We start from the raw sequence: 14267 nt of genomic DNA, 5'->3' as shown, positions 1-14267 counted from the left end.
TACGCTCAGCTGTCGGAGGTTATGTGGAGCAAAGATTTGGGGACTGCCTGAAGATTAAACCCTTTTGGCTTGAGTTCCACAAATCTTTAATCACTATCTTTTAAGTAAATAACATATCTTTCCAATTTTCCACCATATTATTATGAACTTCTGATAATTTGCAGGGCCTAGCAAATAAATATCTTTTTACATTTCTGAGAGAAGCGGCCAAAAAGGCTGGCTCCCTCCCGGGCCTCCCACGATATCACAGTGAATGAAATGTGATGGGCTCTGTGACATTTTCAGTGCGGCTTAAAAATGGAGCTTTTGTCAAATTGTGGAGCAACAGGGTCAGTTTTATTACAGCCTTTGTTGAAATTGTTCCTGTTTTGGATTTTGGAGTAAAATGTTGTCCCTATGATTGTTTTTCATCAGGCAATAATGTGCGTCCTGTGTGGGTTTGTAAAGAAGATTTAGAATAATTTCACTAAAATTATGCCATGCTTTTTTTTAAATCTGTTGGAAAAGGTGGAGCCACAAACAAATGATCAATACTTTGAGATCATCAAGAACATCTTTAAAATGGAAAAACTGACACTAAACTAGAACTTTGGGATGCACAACTGGGAAAAATGCTAGCAACAATTAAACACACAAAAAATATATAGAGACTGGAGAAAGAAGTGACCCAGACACACTGTTCTGTAAAGACTCGGTTTAGTCACAGCAGATCTGAACTGACCAGGAGGAACAGGAAGTGGAAAACTGATCATCTGCAGAGAAACGGTTTATTTTTTGCTAAAGCAGTTATGTCTGGACCAGGTGACCCTGAATCCTCCCTTAGTTATGCTGCAATAGGTGTAGGCTGCTGGGAGATTCCCATGATGCACTGGGTGTTTCTTCTTCACTCACTATGTGTTAACAGACCTGAATCACACTTGTTATTTGTGTGTCTGCAGGTTGATCCCTCCTCTCAATCAGTTGGACTTACTAAGGAACCTCAAGAACAAATCCGGACTTTCAGGTCTGAAAGTTTCCACACAACGACTGCACCATAACTGCACCAGTGAGCCAAAAACCCTCCTCGAACTAACCTGAGAACATTTCAGGAGCTAAAATGCTAACAGACACTTTGCATTTAATAGTTATTATTAACCTCTGTCTCTCTTCCACAGCATGTCTTTATCCTGTCTTCCTTCTCTCACCCCAACCAATCACAGCAGATGGCCCCTCCCCTCCCTGAGCCTGGTTCTGCTGGAGGTTTCTTCCTGTTAAAAGGGAGTTTTTCCTTCCCACTGTCGCCAAAGTGCTTGCTCATAGGGGGTCATATGATTGTTGGGTTTTTCTCTGCAGCGTCTCTACAATATCGCCTTGAGGCGACTGTTGTGATTTGGTGCTACATAAACAAAACTGAATCTTCTAAATTTGTGAAACGCCATTTCCTCTCCAGCTTACGAGTCGTCTGCTTTAGGGTACGTGTTTGAGAATTATACCACGGAGTCAGGTACTTTTGATTAGAGACCTTAGTTTTCACTGGAGCTACAGTATCCAGAGTCGTACGTAGTGAGGAGGTGAAATTATTAACAGGATGATCGACCTCTGTTGGAGCAGCGTTCAGATAGCTGCTCTGTGTTGGTACAGGGCGTTGAAGATAACAGTGGGTGGATTATATTCGTAACCCTCTGCGTCGCATGAATAACTGCTTTGATTTCACCTTGACTGTTTTTCCTTGCTATCATTCTTTTCAGCACAACCTCATGTTTCACTTTATAGTTATTCTTTTCATTTTGACATAAAGTATAAACACAATTGACCTAAAAGGCAAATAAATAAAACCCGAGTGGGAAGAGTTGGACTTTTTCTGTGAAAACATATTTAATCATTTTCATAACTCGAACGCAAACATAAATTATAAACTGGTAAACTCAGTATGAACCGGAGCTTTTTTTTTGCAAATATTTTTATTGAAAAAAGAAAACAACACAGTACTTGCACTTACTGAAATACAATTAACCTGTCTTCATTTTCCTAAGTAAATATATGAAAGAAACTGAACTGTAGCTTTGAACTAATCAGATCGCTGCAGGTTTGTGCTGTAGATGAAGGAAAAGCTGTTTTTGATCAGAGTATTTCTTCTTTCTGTTATTGTTTTTAAACAGTTCTGTGTAATGATCTGTTAAAGCAAACACAGGAAATGTTGACCAGCACTTTAAACTTCAATCAGCTGCAAGCAGCCTGAGCTGCAGGTATGTCACACACACTCATCAGGATACGGCATCACAGGCTTTATTTAAAACAGAAGACAAACAGAGGACAGGTAACTGGAAGTGACATCATGATGGGGCGGGGTCACTCTATGCCTTCCTGTTTGTCTTTGATGGCGACTCTGAAGCGTTCCTCCAGCAGTGACAGCTCGCTGATCAGGTCAGTGATTGCGTTTGTGAACGCTTCCTGTCAGGAACGACATCATTTCCTGTCATTTAATTTCACTTCCTGTAACTAAGAGCTGTAATCAGAAGTGTTCCAAGAAGCAAGTTTAGTTTATGAGGGAAACTCGGGTTTCCTGTTCCAGAAAGGCAGTTACCATGGTAACACTCTTATTATAATCAATCACTCTGATGGATAAATGGATCTTATTTGAGTGAAGTTCAGGCTGAGATGGCTTTAAAACTAAAGCTGAACTAAATGTGTTTAAAGTCACTGCAGACAGTCTGATTGTAATCTGATTACATTTCACATTGAAATGTAATCAGATTGGGGTTCGGTCATTTAAAGTCAAAATGAGCCTCGGCAGGTCGACCCAGATCAGCCAGAACATGGGCTCCGTGACGGATCAGCAAACCGAGTCCACTTGTGCAGCAGGACGGATCCAAACAGATTTTCGATCAGGGATTCAGATCGGATCAATCCCAGATCCAGGTCTGCTCGGTCATGTCCCAGCTGATCCCGTCTGGATCCGTTCACAGCTCTGCTCTGAATTCCTGATTTAAAATGTGTCATTCTTTCAAAACTATCCTGATACATCCTGATCCTGTAAACGCTGAGACGTCTGTAATAGTATGCACATAACCCAGTGGGAACACGCTCGGAGCTGAATGAACTAACCGATCACCCTTCTGGAACAGGAAACTCAGAGTCTGATGAACATACTTCCTGGAATAACCCACAGGTGTGTGCGTGTTACCTGTGGGCTGTAGTCAGGTGTGGTCTGCACTCTGATGACGATCTTGTGCTCCAGAGGATGAGGAACTTTATAACCAGCAAACAGAACCTGAGGGTCCTTCAGCAGCTGACTGACCACACACACACACACACACACACACAGAAAGTCATTTGATTGGTGGACAGACTGTAAGGATGAGCAGTTTAGTGTGAATGGTGTGTGTGCAGCTCACAGGAAGAATATTTGAGGATCAGTTCATTAACTTTGCTGACTTTATGATCAGGCACTGGGACAGCCGCCTGTGGTGGCTTACACTAAGACCTGTTTCCCATCAGCAGCATGTTATGTTTATTAAAAACAAAAAGCAAGCAGAGATCAAATATTCCAAGACTATGTTCTGGTTTTCTGAAAAACACCTCCTACGCTACCTGTAAGACTGAAACACCTGCAGGCTGCGTGCTAGCATCTGTCCCCGAGCCGCTGCTCAGCGTTTTTGTGGCTGTTAGCCTCAACTTAGCCAGCTGTGAAGCCGGGTCTGCGACCCTTACGCTCGGATGACTTTAGCGGGCTCTGGTTAGCCTGTGGTTAGCCTGTTGTTAGTTGGGTGTTGTTAGCCTGTTGTTAGCCTGGATGTGGCGGTGTGATGCCTTTGCGGCCGTGTCTCGGGGCCTTACGCTCGGATGATGTTGCCCAGCGTGTGGTCCTCCTTGTTCAGCGTGAACAGGCAGGCGTTCGGGACTTTGGTGTCCTTGCTGATGCTGATCTTTTTCTCCCCTTCGAACAGCAGGAACGACTCGAAAGCGGGAGGCGCGTTCATCTTACCTGTTCACTGCTGCTTCTTCCTCTAAGCTTTATTGTTGGTTGGCAAACAACTGAATGGTGCATTACCGCCTCCAACTGGTGTGGAGTGGGGACTGCAGCGTCGCTCAAAAAACCCAAACCCCTTTTCGCTGACGTTTTGGGTCAGTTGTCTTCTCTCCACCTGATATTTCTGTAATATCATATAATATAACATGTTCTATCGTTTCCTCTTCTCCACAGTCGTCACATTTCCCTGTATTATGTTTATTCTCGATATGGCCACCTCCTCTCTCCTACTCCTTTCTGAGCTCCTCATTTCTGCTTCCCTCCTTTGGATTTCATCCAATCACGTCCCCTCTTTTCCTCCTCCCACTGTTTTTGCCATCTTTTCTTCATTTCTTGCCATATTCTGTATCTCTGTCTGACAGAAGCTAATACCCAGGTCGACTACCCCGTGTTTTGTGGCTTCCTTTGCATTTCATTTGCTCTGACTCCACAGTGAGCTGGAATCCGTAAAAACACACCTGTAAGTCTCGTCATGTGTATTCTGTGAAGTGTTGCTGAACCTCTGCTAGGACATCTGCTTTCTGAGCGGCTACTCTGTAAACTGACCAATGACGAGCCTGAGTCTGAACAAATGACTGTTTTTAACGGGCTCATGTCTTCTGCCCATTGAACAGCTAACAGTATTGAAGAGCAGCCTGTGAGGTCCTGCACACTGTGACCAGCAGACTCCAAATGCAGCACCATCAGGCCCTTTTCCTGATCTCTGGGGACTTTAATCACATCTCCCTGTCCTCCACTCTCCCCACCTTCACCCAGTATGTCCCCTGCTACACCAGAGACAATAAAACATTGGACTTACTGTATGCCAACACCAAGGAGGCATACAGCTCATCACCTCTCCCTCCCCTGGGGGCCTCAGATCACAACCTGGTTCATCTCCAGCCTGTGTATAAACCTCTGGTACACAGAGAACCAGTTGTGAAACGCACAGTAAGGAAATGGTCGGCAGAGACTGAAGAGGCCCTGAGGGACTGTCTCCGTTCTACTGTGTGGGACAACCTCTGCAGCCCTTTGGAGGATGACCTCAACAGCATCACAGACTGCATTACGGATTACATGAACTTCTGTGTGGACAACACCGTACCCATCAAAAAGGTACGTTGTTTTTCTAACAACAAGCCATGGATAAATCCTGAAATTAAGGCTCTCCTCACAAAAACCAACCAACCAGGCTGCAGGAGACTTGGGGTGGGTGAATGACCTAACCCTCATCTCAGGACTTCACACCTCCCAGCTCCCAGCCATCACACCCACCCCCGGCTTCTGTGGACTCCAACATACACCCCCCTCCCCCAAAATCCCCTCTCTCCATCTCAGCACTTCAAGTGAGGAACGAGCTTCGCAAGATCAAGTCAAGGCTGCAGGTCCAGATGGCATCAGCTCCAGGCTCCTGAGATGCTGCGCAGATGAACTGTGTGGCATCCTAGGTTATCTGTTCAACCTGAGCCTGTCACTGGGGAAAGTACCACAGCTGTGGAAGACCTCCTGTGTGGTACCGGTACCAAAGACCTCCCATCCCAAGGACCTCAGCAGCTACAGGCCGGTCGCCCTGACATCGCACCTGATGAAGACCCTCGAGAGGTTGGTTCTAGACCATCTGCGCCCCCTGGTGAGGTCTTCATTGGATCCGCTGCAGTTTGCTTACCAGCCTGGCATTGGGGTGGAGGACGCCATCATCTACCTCCTGCACCGAGCTCTGACTCACCTGGAGAAGCCTGGAAGCACTGTGAGGATCATGTTCTTTGATTTCTCCAGTGCTTTCAACACCATCCAGCCACGACTTCTGAGAGACAAGCTGGAGCTATCGGGAGTGGACCACCACATGTCCCAGTGGACACTGGACTACCTCACAGGACGTCCACAGTATGTGAGGACACAGGGCTGCATCTCTGCAGTACGGGGGCCCCACAGGGAACTGTGCTGGCACCGTTCCTCTTCACCCTCTACACTGCAGACTTCTCCATCAACTCCCCACGCTGCCACCTACAGAAGTTCTCTGACGACTCTGCCACAGTCGGCCTCATCACAGGTGAGGACGACTCAGAGTACAGACGGTGGACTCTGGACTTTGTTGACTGGTGTCAGCAGAACCACCTGCTGATCAACGCCGGGAAAACGAAGGAGTTGGTGGTGGACTTCCAGAGACGCAGACCCACCACACTGACCCCGGTGAACATCCAGGGAGTGGACACTGAGATAGTGGACTCTTATAGGTACCTGGGTGTTCACCTGAATAATAAACTGGAGCCACAACACTGATGCTCTTTACAGGAAGGGTCAGAGCAGACTCTACCTGCTGAGGCGGCTGAGGTCATTTGGAGTCCAGGGAGCGCTTTTAAAGACCTTCTATGACTCTGTGGTAGCATCTGTCATATTTACAGTGTTGTATGTTGGAGCAGCAGTTTATCAGCAGCTGAGAGGAAGAGGTTGGATAAACTCATCAGGAAGGCCAGCTCTGTTCTGGGATGCACCCTGGACCCAGTGCAGGTGGTGGGAGACAGAAGGACTCTGGCCAAAATAACATCTCTGATGGACAGAGTCTCCCACCCCATGCATGTAGATGTTGCTGCAGAGCTGCTTCAGTGACAGACTGCTGCATCCTCGATGCATGAAGGAGCGTTTCTGCAGCTCCTTCCTCCCTGCAGCTGTCAGACTGTACAATCAGAACTGCTCCCAACAAACAGAGATGTTTACATCTGCGCTGTAACTTGCACTATTTTATCAGCCGATTTACACTATAACCAGGGGTTGCCTCTTATCTGTATTTCATTTTATTTAATTTAGTAACGGTACAGTATTCTGTTTATAGTAACCATTGTCCTTCATGTAAATATGTAAAAATTGTGTATGTTTCTGTTCCGTGTCCTGTGTACTGTTTGTTTGCATATGTGTCCTTCTTGCTGCCGTTACACCCAAATTTCCCCTTGTGGGACAATTAAAGGATTATTCTATTCTATTCTATTCTATTCTATTCTATTCTATTCTACTGACAGTCCATCACTGATCCTTTGCCCTATTTTGGCCTTAAACTCCGGGACAACAAATGCTACACTGGTTTGACTGGCTGTGTTCTTTGATGCATTTGGTGGAGATCTGGGACTCTCCACCATTTGACCCAAGATCCAAAGAAGCTTCTCGGATGAGAGGTGAAACGCCTTCAAGCAACTTAAAGAAGTCCAGACGCTTTTCTTTCCAAGCTCCTTAGACTACAATGACCTGGACAACTGAGAACCTCCACAGACAATGAAAATAAAAAGAAAACATTAAATGTAGTGTATGTGTTAAAAAATGAAATACATCATTCAAAAAGATGTGGAATTGTTTCACTGACTGTTTTACAGTTTTACAAGATTCATCCAGATCATTTCTATAGTTTTAATAAATTGGTTTGTTATTCGACCTTGTTGGTGATTAAATACTTCTTATTGTATCCATATCAATGGCTCATTAATATTCATAAAGTTACTGTTCCAGTAAAACTGACAGTGAGGGGTTACAGGACAATGAATCATATGTGTTTTATCCAGTATATTAATGGCATCTCTGAGAACATCTTTATTCAGTGCTGTCTGTATATTTGGTCCATTTGTGTCATCATGAAACACTGTACTGTGTTCTCTCACAGATACGGGAACATCACAGGTCCTCACAAACACAGGATATGGAAGAAAATGACCTTTTTCCCTTCACTAGCTGGGACACATATTATTTTGGATCCTTATATAATATTGATTTATTTCTGTTTTCCCACACAAAGTAATAAAGTGCAGCATCGACTGTTTTACGAATGATTTAGGAACATTTTTACTTTTGCAGGATACACTGAGTGTGAATATCCCTGTTTAAGATAAAAGGATCAGTGATGGATCACTCATGAGCCACAGATCAAATCTGTTTTTCATTTTTGGATTTAAATGCTGGAAATTAGAAATGACCCTCTCAGACTGATCTCGACAGATGTTAGTTCCCAAATAAGTCATCTGTTCTTTGACAGGAAAACCTTTAAGGACACGAGCCTCTCCGACAGGAACAGGACACATTTTCATGTTTAAAGTCAGACCTGATACTCCAGAGAAAGCATTAATGCAGTTTATCATCTTTGTTTTGAACTCATCTTTAATGAAGACAGCTGTATCACCTGCGAGCTAACAGCATTTCATTTTCTGGTGGAAACTCTCCGAGTGGTTCCCACCAAAGTTTAACTGAGCTATTACATCATTCTCACTGTGGATCTGTGCTCTCGGAGCCTCCCCGTGACATCATCTGATGGTCACCTTTCACTAAGCTAGGCTTGAAGAGACAGCAGTCTGATATTTAATTTAAGTTATTCTGAAACAGCTGTAATCATAAACAGAAGGTAAAACATTTATTTACAGGCATATTTATTATGACAGGTAAGTGAATACACAAATGTATATTTATGTAATTTTATTTGTTTACTAAAACCGATTTCTGACTTGTTGGGCTCTGTTATGACGTCAGCATTAGAAGACGTTTGGATCATTTCGTCGTTCACGCTGCCTAATCACAACGCACCTCCCTTTACTTGGCAGGCCTGTCATTGGCCAGCCAAAGCTGGCTTGTTTTTAAAGGTCGGGCGCTGATTGGCCGACTGTGTAAGAAACAGTCGGTTTAAATCGGGGGGCGGGAGCGTGTTCCGTTTGAATCCAACAGACAGTAGCTGTACTCTGGCCGACAAACCCCGACCGACAACCGGTGAGTCCGTACCGGGAAAAGTTTTTGTTTGTTTATAGTCTCCTCTGGGTAAACAGGCTAGCCGCAGAGCCAACGCTTAGCCGACCGGTGGAGCTAACAGCTAGCACCTTTAGCACGACGTCGTCACAGTGAAGGTGAGCCTGGTCTGTTACCGGAGCGACCTAACGGGGTAAGGTCTGAGTAAAACACCCGAACGGTGGCCTGAGAGGCGGATACAGCTGGAGAGGAGTCCTCGGAGCTGCATCCGGTGCCAGCGTTTAGCTGCTGTTAGCTTAGAGGGAGAAACACGGGAGGTGATCCACAGAGGAACCCGGGCCTTCTAACCTCAGTTTGTCTGATTCAGCAGAACAGGACGGTAACGCTCATGGCCTCCCAGAACATGGACCCCGCAGCGGCTGCAGCTTCCAGCACCGCCGCTCTGAAAGGCAGCGACAGCGGCGGCAGCGCGGCCAGAGGCTCCGTGTCCAAACGGTGTGTTTGTGTGTGAGCGTGTGAGAGAGACAGACTTTTCATATTGGGTGTTTGTGTCAGCTCTCAGTGCCAATTTCTGACTGTCGGACAGGTGTTAGCGGGTACACTTCCTGTTCACGGTTGATTAAACTTTATTAGTACAGCTGTTGGTAAACAATGATGCGTTTGGTTTCAGTGTGCTGTGTCGATTACACCAGTGGCCCTGTCCCACTAGTACCGGCTCGGTTTTTAGCGGTTTTGTTTGGTTTTTTTTAATAGTACGTGCTATCCTAAAATGTGACATCAACGGACTGGGTGCCACCCATTGGCTAGTCAGTAGCGTCGACCGATGAGTCATGAAGGCGTGTCCTTCACGAAAATCAAAGCCGCCATATTTAAAACCTGGCGACTGGGGAAACCAACAACCCCAGAAACGGAAAACTAGAGTCGTGCTGAGTAGGTACTTGTGAAAGGGCTAAAAGTGACGCTGTTCAGCAGGTGAGGGTGGGGGCCAGCTCCTACAGGTGTGGAGTGACAGGCAAACGTAGTATCACAGCTGCCTCAGTCTGAGTCACACAGATGGGCAAGTTTACCTGATCCTCTCTGCACAGCACCTGTCTGCGCTGCAGTTTCATGAAGGGCTGAGTCGAGTTCAGGAGGAAACACCTGAACAACAAAGGAGGCAGGCAGTGAAACACTGAACTGAGCATGTGCAGCAGATTCTGAGCTTCCTGTTTGTGTCTGCAGGCTGCAGCAGGAGCTGATGACGCTCATGGTGAGTCCAGTCTTCATCAGTGTTCTAACCTGTAACACCTGAGGTCATGTGACCAGTCTCTCTCTCTGGTGCAGATGTCAGGTGATAAGGGGATCTCTGCGTTCCCAGAGTCAGATAATCTGTTTAAGTGGGTTGGAACCATCGATGGCGCTCAGGGGACGGTATGTACACACGGATCCTTTGGGTTTCTCTGCTCTCAGCAGAAAGTTAAACTCTGCTCTGTCTTACCTGTTCAGGTGTACGAGGGCCTCAGGTACCGCCTCTCTCTGGAGTTTCCTGCTGGTTACCCGTACCAGGCCCCACGCGTAAAGTTTGTCACACCATGTTTCCACCCCAACGTAGACGAGCACGGTTTCATCTGCCTCGACATCCTGAAGGACAAATGGTCAGCGCTCTACGACGTTCGCTCCATCCTGCTGTCCATCCAGAGCCTGCTGGGAGGTAAATGCGTCATCACCCCAGCGCTGTCCGAGCTCTGCCCTCTGACCTCACTGTCACTCTGCTTCCTCCCCAGAGCCGAACAACGACAGTCCTCTCAATGCTGTGGCGGCCGAACTGTGGGACAACCAGGAAGGTGAGACCACGTAAACACCCCGCTGTGCTCAAACACGTTAACAGCTGCGTGCAGCAGGACTGATGATGTTTGTCTTTTTTCTTTCAGCTTTCAGAACTCATCTACACTCGACCTTCCAGAATTGAAGCTCCGCCTCATGTTCGTCTGTCTTCCGTGTTTGTATCATATTTTTATGTTTGTCAATAAAGTTCTTAATTCAACACACATTGTGTTATTGATCTGAGCGGCTGAAATAGGCTGTCCTCCCCTGACACACCGCATGCAGGCTGGGCTTCTCTTAAGCTGGTTTTACTTTGAAAGGCTAGGAGGAAAAGGAGGAGCCTTGGGTGGGGTCTGTTTTTTTTTTTTTTTTTTTTTTTTTTTTTTTTCTTTGCTGCTGCATCAATACTCAAGTACACTTTATAGTTCACCTGAGCGCAAGTGAATTCATCCTTTGATTGGAAAGGCAGTACTTGATGACATCACAGCTCTGTCTCAGTGTGTTTTTATTGACACTGCCCTAAATTTCCTTGAATAATATTGACAATGGAAATTAAACTGCAGGAATGTCTTAAAGACATAAAGACCTGGATGGCCGCTAACTTTCTGCTTCTTAATTCAGATCAAACTGAGGTCATTGTACTCTGCCCTGAAAAGCTTAGAAATATGGTCTCTAACCAGATTCTTACTCTGGATGGCATTACCTTGGCCTCCAGTAACACTGTGAGGAACCTTGGAGTCATGTTTGACCAGGACATGTCCTTCAACGCACATATTAAACAAATATGTAAGACTGCTTTCTTCCATTTGTGCAACATCTCTAAAGTTAGAAATATCCTGTCTCAGAGTGACGCTGAAAAACTAGTTCATGCATTTATTACTTCCAGGCTGGACGACTGTAATTCATTATTATCAGGAAGTCCTAAAAACTCCCTGAAAAGCCTTCAGCTAATCCAAAATGCTGCAGCAAGAGTCCTGACAGGGACTAGAAAGAGAGAGCAGATTTCTCCTGTTTTGGCTTCCTGTTAAATCCAGAATTCAAAATCCTGCTCCTCACATACAAGGTCTTAAATAATCAGGCCCCATCTTATCTTAATGACCTTGTAGTACCATATCACCCTATTAGAGCACTTCGCTCTCGCTCTGCAGGCCTACTTGTTGTTCCTAGAGTATTTAAAAGTAGAATGGGAGGCAGAGCCTTCAGTTTTCAGGCCCCTCTTCTGTGGAACCAGCTTCCAGTTTGGATTCAGGAGACAGACACTATCTCTACTTTTAAGATTAGGCTTCAAACTTTCCTTTTTGCTAAAGCATATAGTTAGGGCAGGACCAGGTGACCCTGAATCCTCCGTCAGTTATGCTGCAGGTGAATCCATGCATTGTGTATTTTATCTCAGTATGTACCTCTCTGTCACCTCCTACTTAAGGAAAGTTCAACCATCCAGTGGCATTTTTCTTCTGTGACATGTTAATCATTAATCACTGCAAATATTGATCTGCCAGCTTTATTTAGACTTATTTAATATTGATTGTTTAAACATCACAATGACAAATGAACCCAGGTTTTCTTCTGTTTCCTCTAAAACACGATTCTCCCGTTTTAATGGAAACACTTAAATCTACCCGACGCAGCCCAGCCCGCAGCATGCCGTCTTCTTGGAACCGGCAATGACCTCAACCTCCATCAGGTCCTCCAGGCTCTCCACCAGGTCATCTGGCTCACCGCGGGCTTCAGCCCACGCCGGCTGGGTCGCCTCCACCGACCAGAACGCCACGGGAACCTGCAGAGCAACGGTGAGACACTCAGAACAAAAAACAAAGCAGCGGCACAGAATTCAGCCGTTTATAAAGCAAACTAAAGAGCAGACAGGTGCCTCTGCAACAGTTAAACCTCACAGTCCAACAGGAAGTCCAACAGGAAGTGTTCATATGCTTCCCCTCACCCTCTGTTGCATCTCGCTCATCATAGTTTCCAGTCCTGTGATGTGATTGGTCAGATCTGGGCTTGGTTCCACCTCCGAGGTGAGCCACGGCAACTGGACTGAGGCCACCCGAGCTGCCACGCCCACCACGCCATCAACACATCCTATAAATTCAGAAGGACAGGTGAGGAACAGATGGTCAGGTGGATGAGAAAACACTTCCTCAGGTAAGTTCAGCTTCTTGGTGACTGAGGTCCTGGAGTTTATGACCTCGCAGACATAAAGTAGATCAGTGAGAGGTCGATGACGGGTCAGTAACGATAAGAGCAGAATCTGATATCCCCGTGCTGGTGTTGTTCCTGGACAATCAAAACTAACGCTTGTCATGGTTCAACACTGCAAGTCACTGCGTCGGCTTATAACACAAAATCTGTCTTTCACTCAGAAACTTGTCCTCTGGTTCAGTCTTTGGGTCTGCAGACCTCTTCCTGTCACAGTTTGGAAAGACAAACATTTATAAGTGTTGTGATGGTCTGTCTCTCTTCCATTGGTAATCGCCTTTTTCTCCCCGTTTTTGTACCAACACACACTGTTCAGCTGACGCTCACAAGGGTACATCAGTGTGTTTTGTGCAGAGGGGGGAGTAATCCAGGAAAGTTGGAACAGCTGTAGGAATTGGTAGCACCATCTTTCAAGGCTTGACCAACCGCCATTGCTGCAGAACAGCTTTAAACCTTTAACACGTTGTGTGTTTCCTTGAGAAAGGCCTTTATGTATAATTCTGAAATGTGCATTATTTTTTCAGTTTTAGCTAACCTTACCTTTTTTAACCTCTGGCAGCTCACCGCTTACCTTTGTGCCATTTCAAGCTGTTCATTGGACTGAACTTGTTCTTAACCCTTATATCGGTAGAGTACTCCTCGATTTAGACAGTCAACCAAAAACTCTTGCAGCTGATTTACTGGTTCAAGACTCGGCCACGACAGACATCTTTTACACAAAGTTAGCCAATCTCACATCAGAACTAAACCTGACCTGTGTTGACCAGCGAGCGCCTGTTGCTGTGCTCAGTCAGGGGGAACTGCCCAATTAGGTCACAGGCCTTACGCAGGTCATACAGGAAGTGCTCCAATGCTGACAGGAAGAGAACCCACAGACGCTCCAAAACCTGCCTGTCCTGCACACCTGAGGGGGCAAAGTCGGAGTTTGAAAGCAAGCGCAGCAGCCGGCAGGACAGCCCTGAAGACACATAAGGGAGATGGAGCAATGAGAGTCAGGTGAACACGTGAGACAGCGAGAAACACAGGTGAGAAGGACAGGTGAACCACAGACAGGTTAACCACAGACAGGTGTTACCACTGCAGATCCGGTGAGCCACAGCTCGCGTCTCATCCAACTCATCTCGCAGGAAGCTGCCGTCGGCTGAGCTACCGACCAATGCAACCAGCTGCTGGAAACATGAAGTGACCCGACTGAGTGCATCCTGAGCGCGCTCACATTCATGCTGTCGCCGCCGTGCCGCCAGCTCGTCCACTGAACGACGCCAACGACTCATGATGTCGACCACCTGGAGGGAGGAGAGAGGTAGGACAGGTGCTGTTCACACATCTAAAACTATCTAAATGTGGGTGATGCTTAGACAAGTAAAATCACCTGTATGACCCACCTGTGGATGTGCCTTTATAGAACACCTGTGTGAAAGAAGTTGTACCTGCTGCAGCTTCTTCCTCTGTGGTGGAGAGCAGCTCTTGCCAGGTTTCTATAAACACTCTTGCTCTTCTCTCTGAGGATGGCGTGTTTTTAATTAACACGCAGCGACCAGCTGATGCCCAAATGCTCCTGGGA

At 46.1% G+C, this 14267-nt stretch overlaps 3 protein-coding genes across 7 annotated transcripts; 1 reads left to right on the top strand and 2 right to left on the bottom strand.

Annotated features, from left to right (window-relative positions):
• Positions 1-1921: 1921 nt before the first annotated feature.
• polr2j (RNA polymerase II subunit J) lies at positions 1922-4034 on the bottom strand. Its single transcript, XM_085160742.1, has 3 exons — positions 3817-4034; positions 3164-3272; positions 1922-2430 (listed from the first exon to the last, which is right to left on the bottom strand). The coding sequence occupies exons 1-3, from the start codon at positions 3957-3959 to the stop codon at positions 2329-2331; spliced, it is 354 nt and encodes a 117-aa protein (XP_085016868.1). The 5' UTR covers positions 3960-4034; the 3' UTR covers positions 1922-2328.
• A 4555-nt stretch (positions 4035-8589) lies between these two features.
• On the top strand, positions 8590-10724 carry LOC146517717 (ubiquitin-conjugating enzyme E2 C-like). 5 transcript variants are annotated; one of them, XM_085160730.1, is made up of 7 exons: positions 8590-8725; positions 9072-9196; positions 9923-9950; positions 10025-10111; positions 10187-10391; positions 10465-10524; positions 10612-10724. In XM_085160730.1, the coding sequence occupies exons 2-7, from the start codon at positions 9090-9092 to the stop codon at positions 10647-10649; spliced, it is 525 nt and encodes a 174-aa protein (XP_085016856.1). In that variant the 5' UTR covers positions 8590-8725; positions 9072-9089; the 3' UTR covers positions 10650-10724. The 5 variants fall into 5 exon arrangements, with proteins under 5 accessions (XP_085016856.1, XP_085016860.1, XP_085016857.1 ...); XM_085160734.1 differs by having other exon boundaries at positions 8610-8725; positions 9069-9196; XM_085160731.1 differs by having other exon boundaries at positions 8632-8859.
• Positions 10725-11987: 1263 nt separating this feature from the next.
• On the bottom strand, positions 11988-14240 carry LOC146517716 (regulator of G-protein signaling 9-binding protein). The gene is made up of 5 exons (XM_085160727.1): positions 14089-14240; positions 13779-13989; positions 13458-13661; positions 12444-12586; positions 11988-12281 (listed from the first exon to the last, which is right to left on the bottom strand). The coding sequence occupies exons 2-5, from the start codon at positions 13975-13977 to the stop codon at positions 12120-12122; spliced, it is 708 nt and encodes a 235-aa protein (XP_085016853.1). The 5' UTR covers positions 13978-13989; positions 14089-14240; the 3' UTR covers positions 11988-12119.
• Positions 14241-14267: the final 27 nt, after the last annotated feature.

Source organism: Neolamprologus multifasciatus, chromosome 5 (assembly GCF_963576455.1).
Source record: "Neolamprologus multifasciatus chromosome 5, fNeoMul1.2, whole genome shotgun sequence".
NCBI lineage: Eukaryota > Metazoa > Chordata > Actinopteri > Cichliformes > Cichlidae > Neolamprologus > Neolamprologus multifasciatus.
Note: the sequence above shows the minus strand (reverse complement) of the source record. Positions and strands in the feature narration are given on the sequence as shown.